The sequence below is a fragment of the Saimiri boliviensis genome, chromosome 3, assembly GCF_048565385.1.
Source record: "Saimiri boliviensis isolate mSaiBol1 chromosome 3, mSaiBol1.pri, whole genome shotgun sequence".
Classification (NCBI taxonomy): domain Eukaryota; kingdom Metazoa; phylum Chordata; class Mammalia; order Primates; family Cebidae; genus Saimiri; species Saimiri boliviensis.
Window position 1 is genome coordinate 175590596 of NC_133451.1, and position 9359 is coordinate 175599954.

Consider the following 9359-nt stretch of genomic DNA (forward strand, 5'->3'; position numbering starts at 1 on the left):
TTAGATAGAGGCATATATTTGAAAGCATACAGTGGCTAGTGTTCCCATTTTATTTCATTTCCTCACTCAGCAGATGAGTATAGATTTTACTCTTTCTTTCTCTAATTCCCCTCTCAGCCTACTCTCCTATCCTCATCATAAATATGTGAATGTATGTTAAACAAAAGTACATGGTACACATTTTTTTTTTTTTTTTTAGGATTTTGAGAGTGAAACCCAGTAAATCAATAGCTGGCACTTTGAAAATCAATTTCTTCTTAGATTTTTAAAAACTGTGGTCAAATGCTGTTGGTTACCGAAGATTGGCTACTTTAATTTTCCAGGTCCAATGCAAAAGGAAAATGTGGACCCCGTATTTAGAAAGCAGAGATGATGTTCTGCTAAATGTAAAAAGAAATCCAACTTTTTCCTTTCTTCCATGATCTTTCTCTCTTTTGATGTTTTCAAAGATTTGCTACGTACCATTGTTTCCCCTGAGTAGCTGCCATGGCCTCCTCCCTGCAACTTCCAGGCCCAAATTGTCCAGAGGACAGGGAGACCATGGCAGTCTCCTCCAGTTTTTTCAGGTCCTGGACTAGTGTTTATTGTTCTATCAGAATTCACTTGCTAAACAAAAAATTGGCTTCCAGTCTTAAGGGGTACTGTCTTCGGTAAGAAAAAGAGGTGGGATCCTTTAGCTATATTTGAATTGGTCATGCAATATTTGCTCACCCAAATTACCCCTCCATTGCCCAAACCTCAGGATTAATTTCCCTTTTAAATAATGGGCAACAGAGAGGGATTTCCTCCCTGATGATATTTATATAGATAATGGCTCCTGCTCTGGCTAACGGGTCCCACCCTAGTAAGGGAGTTGGACTTTCTGGCATGATGAGGAAGTCATGGGAGAAGAGTATATCTTCCTAGTTATAGCTTAGGGCCTGGGAAAAATATCGGGAGACTGCTTGTCCTAGGACTCCTTAGACTGTTACAGACTTGGGGGACAGCCATCCAGGACAGGAGAGCAAAACTGAAAAGGCCGCATCAGTGTCTAGGAGGAGATTGACCTCCTGGCCCTCTTGAGGGTGATGGCTTGTGCTGGCACTTGCCCCAGCACCCTCAGTACTGTTGTTGGGTCATCTGGTTAGCCACCTCAAGCCCTGGGAACCTTCATACCCTGGCACAGGGTGCCTTGCAGTGATCCCTTTTGCACAGTGGGCAAGGACAAGGAGGTGGTGGGTTTCTTCGGGGACAATTTCTCTTAAAGTGGCTCAGTAGGCTGCAGTGGTAGCAAGCTCTGCCAGAGTGGCAGCTAATCCAAGCCTTTCTGTCTTCCAAGTCCCTTGGGTCTGCTTGCCTGAAGGCTGTGCCTAGGGCTGTTACTCTTCTCTGGTCTCTCCTGTTCCTTTCAGCCTGTTCCTCCTGGTCTCTATTATAGAACACCGAGGTTGCTAGATTTAGTAATGATTCTAGACTCTGTTCTGGCCCCCGTGCCAGCTTCTGGAGCTTCCTCCTAATGTCTGCTGCTGATTGCATAATAAATTTGTCTTTTAGTATTAGCTGACCCTCGATAGAGTGTGGTGACAGGGAAGTATACTTTCGTAAGGCCTCCTGTAACTGCTCAAGGAAGGCTGTTGGGTTTTCTTCTTTTCCCTGAGTTATGATGGGTAATATTGCTTTCTGCAGGCAGTGTCTGCCCAGCCTAGGCTCCACCACTGTGCCCAGTTTTTACATCTTTAACAAATTTAAAAGAAGCAAAAGGACAGACTAGCAAGCCAAAGGAGTTTGATACCATTCACCGCTCTAAAGTCCAAAAACATACTCTTGGCTGGCTCTCCAAAGATGTAAGTCAGGAAGAGAGCTGGACATCCCAAAGATGCTCCCAGTTCCCAGATTGAGAACTCAGCTCCATCTCCACTTGGATTCTGAGGTCCTTGGCCTCTCTAACCTGAAGAATGAGGAAAGGGGCCCTGGAAGCATGGTGAGCTTTCTGTTCAAATAAGTATCATGGACTCAAAGAGTTTAGCAGAGAGCAATTTATTAAGCAGAAAGAGAGAATGAGGGAGAGAGAGAGAGCTCCCATGCTGTCATGGGAGGGGATCCAAGGAAGGAATACATATAGGTAAGGATCATTGGGGTTTTAACCCTGGAGTTATTCCTTACCCATTCATGTGCTTGTCCAATGAGAGGAGTTCTTTCAAACTTCCTCTGCAGTGATTGATCTTTGACTCTGATACCAGATTGGCTGCTTGGTCCACAACAGAGCCCCTCCTCCCAGAGGTTTCCGTGGGCTTTTTGAACAAAGAAGCTCACCTGGATTTTCCATCTAACCTGTAAGGGAAAGTTAGACAAAGAACTATACATTCCCAGATGGGGACATGGATGGAGGCGTGCTGCTGGGAAACTCCTCCCTTTAAAACCATGTCCCTCATAAACCCAGGAAGAAAAGGTTTTTTTCCTTAACACAATCCCTCACCTTGGCCCTATGTGTGCTGCCTTAAGATAATTAGAGCAACATAATTGTCTGTGTGAATTTATAGCATTCAAAACCTTATACCATGCTATGAGATTTTATAAAATTTTTGTTTTAGTAACATGGAAGATTTCATATTTTAAAGTATCACTTTTACATTTTACATTTTACAATATGTTATATTTTACTATTCAACAAAATCAAATTTTTACACTATTTGGGGGAAAATAGTTCCTTTTACTTAGTGGGTATTAATAGTTCAGATCCTACAATTGAGACATTTGGGGGAAGATAGCAATCATAATAATTAGCATTTACTCTTTATATTAAATATCAAAGCTCAAAAACAAACCTAACATTGTGGTTAGATCCCACTTAGGTAATTAATACTATGTCTTGAGTATAAGAGTCCTAAAAATAAACACAACACTAAGCAAACCACTAATGAATCACATTAAGAATGACCAAGGCTTCAATTTGTTTAATTGTGAACTTGTCCTGCTCTTTGTTCATCAGGCTATGATGCACATCCTAAGCTGATGAAGTTCTATTTCAATTGAAGGTTCCACCTCGCTGCTGATCTTCACCTTCACTGCACTACTGCCTTATTTATATGAATAATTTGAATGAATGGTGCCATCTGACTGAAATGCAGTCAAGAGTTATCTCCAATACAAATTACTGACTCCAAAGAAATGTCACTGAGTGCTTGGAAGTATCACTTAAAAATATTGAGAAAACAGCTACAGAATCCCCTAAACTGAAGATCAGTTAACTCAAAGATTTAGTAGCCCTCAGCAAAAGTATAGAAGAGCATTTAGGCTTTTAATGTACATTATACCATGCTCCTATGAGTGTCTTGATGTTGCTCATTTAAGTAGGCAGACAATTAAAAAATGAAAACATGCATTTCATGCCTTTCAAGAAGGCATAAAAGTAACTTCAATAATAAAATATTGTGCCTGGCAGATTAACACCCATTAAGTTTGTAGAAACCTCTCCTCTAGGGAAAAAAAGTTGTTTCTAAGCTAATGAGTTATATGAATATATGCCACATTTTCTTTATCCATTCTTCTCTTGATGGGTACATAGGTCAATTCCAAAATTTGGCTAATATGAATAGTCCTGCAATGAACAAACAAGAGCAGACATCTCTGACATACTGATTTCAATTCAAATTATATGAATACAGAAATGAATTGCTAGATCATAAGGTAATTTTAGTTTTAGGGTTTTTTTGAGGAAATTCTATACAGTTTTCCATAATGGCTATACTAATTTATATTCCCAAGAATAGTGTGTAAGAAAAAAAAAGTTATCCACTCTGATAGGAAGCTTTCAATTCAGAGCTAAAATTTTAGAGACTTAGCAGATAGTATACATTTATTGGTCATCTGCCTCAACTGCCTTCTAGTTTGAATGGGAAGTTCTATTGGATGTTTTGGAAACATTAAGAGAATTTGGTATGATTACTGTTTTTTTTTTATTTTTCTGGAAAAAATTAATCCTATTCATGAGAAAATATTACTTTCATGCTTAGAACTTCAGAGACTAATAAGATATGTGTAATAGATTTACAATACTGTTAAAGGATAACCATGACAAACAATTGCACAGGAGGTATGATTCTCCATATAGAACATACATGCCATTTGAGAAGAGTTTAGCCATTTATTCCCAGAATCAGGTATTTAAAGTCATATTACTATACCAAAATATTAAGTTGTTGAAAATGCACAATTAGGCCATTTTCATACTGCTGATAAAGACATACCCAAGATTGAGAGTAAAAATAAGTTTAGTGGATGTGCAGTTCCACATGGTTGGGGATGATCATGATGGAAAGCAAAAGGCATTACTTCCATGGTAGCAGCAATAAGAAAATAGTGAAAGCGGAAATCCTTTAACAAACCATCAGATCTCATGAGACTTATTTACTAGTATGAGAACAGTATGGGAGAAACCACCCTTGTGATTCAATTATCTTGTACTGGGTCCCTCCCACAACACATAGGAATTAGAGGAGTACCATTCAAGATGAGATCTGGGTGGCACACAGAGAACAGAGCCAAACCACATCAATTAGTTCAGATTTGAGTGGTTTTGTTTTGTTTTGCTTTTTTTTTTTTTCATTTGCATCTCTTCTTAGGTATTGAAATAATGTTATAATATCTTCAAAGCAGAATATTCTTTCAATTTTAGTATTTAACCACGTGATGAGAAAACATGATACTTTGAATTTATTCTAATAACTCTAAAGTGAATCATTCATTTCCATTCTCAATGTTTTTTACATTTTAGCATTTTAAATGAGAGACTCCTCATGAAATCAATGACATGAAAAGGTTTTCCTTGAAATATATGTATGGAAATGTCTTGAATAGAAATTAAATAATCTCTCACTTAATATTAGCATTCCCTTTATCTTACTTTAGTGAAAATTTTACTCAAAACAATATGAAATCATTAAATATCACAACATCTGTGGGATATAATAATTTTCTCACCAAATGACACTATTGTGTATCCTGTCACTGTTTTTAGTTCTATTGTAACTTCTATCACATGTCCATCCTTCTCCTCCACACATTCTTAAAGGTAGCATAATTGGAATTATTTGAGAATCACCATACACCACTTGTCTAAGTAGCCTGAAATATTAATCTATATTAATGCTGATTGAATAAATATTTGAGGAGGCTAGAAAATGAAGAAATCTCATAAAATATTTTATTAATAAGAAAGTGTTTTTCTATGCATTTGTGATTTCCTATTTATTTTAGGTATTCATTCTTACTTTTTAGTACTCAGGGCTCTTAAGAGTATCAAAATGCTAAATTCTCATGTTTTTTTTTTCTCTCTCTGTTTTTAACCTGAAAAGTATGGGTTGATTTCTGCAAATGGTGGCATATTAGATCGGGTTCTACTTGACAAAAGTAAGAACTCGCTGTACCTTTTGAGGTCCTTATTTCTTCCCAATTACCATGATAATTTTCTGTCATTCTACTATGGGAAAATAATTCTTCATGGGTTCTTATGTCTTTGTACATCTTCTGAGAAAGAAATCTTGACAGCCTTTTTGGTTAGACTATCTTTTCAAGGATATTTGTATAATATATCTCAAAAGACAGAAGTAGCTTCTCCCTAAGGGCAGAGGGTAGATTTGTTTTAGGATAATAAAGATAATACATACAATCTCTGTCTGGGCAAAATTTGGGAAGCTTTGCTACCCACTCATAAGACGAAGAGTTTCCTTAGCACAAGATTTCTCAGCTGTGACAAAGACTCACTGTTTGCACAGCACGTGCTTGGGTCAACCTGCATCACCCATGGGACTTGTGGGGCAAGAAGAACTAATAGAAACATGAATCTTACACCATCAGAGGTCATATCCTTTGTCTATGACCCAATGAGGTAGGAGTTATTAAGAAAATGTTTTAGGCAGATAGAAAAAAAGGGTCTTTTGGAAGATTTTTCACAGCTCTTGTCTAGAATGAAGGCCCTGGGTCTTAGATCCTGGCAGGCAACCTTTGATATGCAAATGCCATCCATTAGAAACTGGGTCCACACAGCATGGTGATTCCCACTGCTGTCTTCTTGCTCTTGTCCCTACGGAGGCAGAGGCTGGCCGAGCTGCAGGCCAAGCACGGAGATCCTGGCGATGCGGCACAACAGGAAGCAAAGCACAGGGAAGCAGAAATGAGAAACAGTATCTTAGCCCAAGTACTGGATCAGTCAGCCCGGGCCAGGTTAAGTAACTTGGCACTTGTAAAGCCTGAAAAAACTAAAGCAGTAGAGAATTACCTTATACAGATGGCAAGATATGGACAAATAAGTGAGAAGGTATCAGAACAAGGTTTAATAGAAATCCTTAAAAAAGTAAGCCAGCAAACAGAAAAGACAACAACAGTGAAATTCAACAGAAGAAAGGTAATGGACTCTGATGAAGATGACGATTATTGAACTAAAAGTGTTTACAGACTAGAACTTAACGGAACAATTCTAGGACAGAAGTTAAGATCTGATTATTTACTTTGTTTATTGTCTATAGGCCTTTAAAAAAATAAACTTGTTATGCAAAAAAAAAAAAAAAAAAAAAAAAAAAAAAGCCTGACTGCATAGCCATCCCCACAAATCCCCAAGTGGAACATCATGGTGCCCTACATTTACATTTAAAGGCTAGGGTGGGAGGGCCAGTTTTTTTGCCGGCTACGTGAATGACATGCCTGGTCAAACCAATTCCCTGAGCCCTATGCAAATCAGATACTGCCTCCTCCAGCCATTGAATATAGCTGACTGATACTATCTAAGTGTGGGATTGCCACTCTCAGCTTTGTAGCCCCCCTTCCTCTGTCCCTGTACAAGGGAGCCTCTTTCCTCCCTTTTCTTTCTTGCCTCTTAAACTCCCTCCTCCTTAAAACTACTCCATGCGTGTCCATGTTGTTTTTTTCGAATTTGACTCGAGAAGAACCAGGTGTTCTCCACTCATTGGCACTGTGTCACTGGAAGTCTCTTGTCTTCTTCCAGCATTGATGAAACTGAGGCAGGCTAACTTGTTAGCTTGCAATTAGATAAAATCTCTGACCCTGGCAGTCCTTGCCACTTCTACCATTCTGTTAGAATCCCAGGCAATGTTAAGATAAAAATATAATTAAAAAGATGAATGAGATTATACAAAAGTAGAAATTTAAAAATTAGTAAATTATTTTTTAAATAAAAGGAATATAATTTAGTGATCCATTATGAAAAATAGGAAGATATTTTGCAAAATCTAATCCAGGCATTTTATTATGCAGATGAGGTAAATTTAAAACTACAGAGGTCATATAACATGATAAGTGTCATAAAGCTAGTTCATTAAAGAGTTTCAAATAAACTAGTCCCTGGACTTACAGTCTGGTGTTTTCTAAGATTATGTACGTAAAATAGGAGCTTTTGGTTGAAGATTACAAATGAGCACCTTTATTTGCTACTCCTTTGACTTAGAGAAGTCTAATTTGTTTTCTCTGAATCTGGGCTGGCCTTGCTGACTTGCTTGACCAAATGCCTGTTGAGGAGTGAGTTTAGAAACTTCCAAGACTGGGTCAAAAGAAGTCTGAATACTCTGCCTGGGTGTCTTGGGACACTTGCTTAAGGAGCCCTGGTTAACCATCAGATATGTGCCTACCATATTGGATAGACAACGTGGAAATGCCCAAGAATACAAAGAAAGGAAGGAGGTGTCTGCTGAATCTTTTAGCCAGAACTGTCAAGCCCTGAGAAATGTGAGTGGAGCTGCTTGGACTTTCCAGATCAGCTCAGACACCTGTTACGAGGAAAAGACCTCAGTCAGCAACATGGTACTCTGAATATCCACCATCAGATTGCATCTGTGTCCAGCTGAGTCACATCAGTATTCCTGACCCACAATATTATGAGATATAATAAAATCCTTGTTCCTTGAAGTAAACATTTTAGTACAGTTTTGTTACACAATAATAGATAAATAGAACAGCCTCTAAATGTCTTTAAACATGCTGTTCTTGGTATAAACCACGTTTGTTTAAAATGTTAAATATCAAAACTAACATTACTTGTCCTATTTCCATCCCCCTTTCTCTCTTTGAAGCTTTCAGTTTTGTTTTTTTTTAGAATAGTCAGATACTATATTTTAGAATACTACTTAGAAATAATTTCTCTCAGTGCTAAACTGTTCCTTGAGTCAATTTTTACAGCAGTTATAAACCTCTGAATAATAGGGTTTATGAAAAACTGACAACAAATCCTTAAATTTCTCAGAAATCCTTGGCAGTAATTTTACATTTATAAATAGATTCTTATTAATTAAAATAAATGGTGTCTGAAATGTGTCTCACTTCTCATTTGGGCACTAGAAAACTAAATAAATTTTAATTTGAGTATTTAATTGAGTATTTTCATCTGTAAGCTAAATATATTGCCTATGTTTTAACATTAAAATGACTTGACCTTAACTATTATTTTTTGAAGATGGTTGACTGAATGTTTCCAGTCACGGAACAGACTCAGCTAAGTCAGAATTTAGGGCACACTTGGGTGATCACCTATGGTCTTTGTGAGCATGACCAAAGAGCTGTTCTGTGTCAAAGATTTCTAACTTACCTTGGTTAAGATAGAAAGACAATCATAGCCTTTTCATTCTGTAGGTCTATCATGACAAATCAAGAGCATGCAATGTGGTATATCTCAACAACTTAAATATAGAAGGGAAGCTACTCAACACAATAAAGGCCTTACATGACAAACTCACAGCTAACATCATACTCAATGGTAAGAAGTTGAAAAATTTACTCTAAGTTTAGGAAAATACAAGGATGTCTACTTTCACTTTATCTATTCAACGTAATACTGGAAGTCCTTGACAGATCAGTTAGGTAAGAAAAAGAAATAAAAAGCATCTAAATAAAAGAGAAAAAATTAAAGTCATCTCTGTTTGCTGATGCCATGCTCTTATATATACAGAAAACTCTAAAGACTTTACTAAAAGTCTGTCAATATGCAACAGCATAAAACATACTTAGGAGTAAATATAACTAAGAAAATGAAATCTCTATATACTGAAACTAGAAAAAAAAGGTGAAAGTTATTGAATGATACACAAACAATTGGAAAGATATATTGTGTTTATGGTTTGGAAGAATTAATATTGTTAAATATCCATATAACCCAAAGCTATTTATCAATTCAATGCAATCCTTATCAAAATTCAAATGTCATTCTTTGTAGAAGAAAAAAAAATCTTAAAAATATGTATGAAACTACAAAAGATTCCAAATAGACAAAAAAAAATTGAGCAAAAGAAACAAAGATGGAAGCATCAGATTACCTAATTTCAAAATATATTACTAAGATATAATAATCAAAACAGCATGATAAGCTAGAAAAACAA

At 36.8% G+C, this 9359-nt stretch overlaps 1 protein-coding gene across 1 annotated transcript; it reads left to right on the top strand.

The window, feature by feature from the left end:
• The first annotated feature begins 6025 nt into the window (after positions 1–6025).
• On the top strand, positions 6026–6556 carry LOC101053383 (programmed cell death protein 5). Its single transcript, XM_003938733.3, has one exon. It carries the CDS (start codon positions 6026–6028, stop codon positions 6413–6415), a length of 390 nt encoding a protein of 129 aa, XP_003938782.2. The 3' UTR covers positions 6416–6556.
• Positions 6557–9359: the final 2803 nt, after the last annotated feature.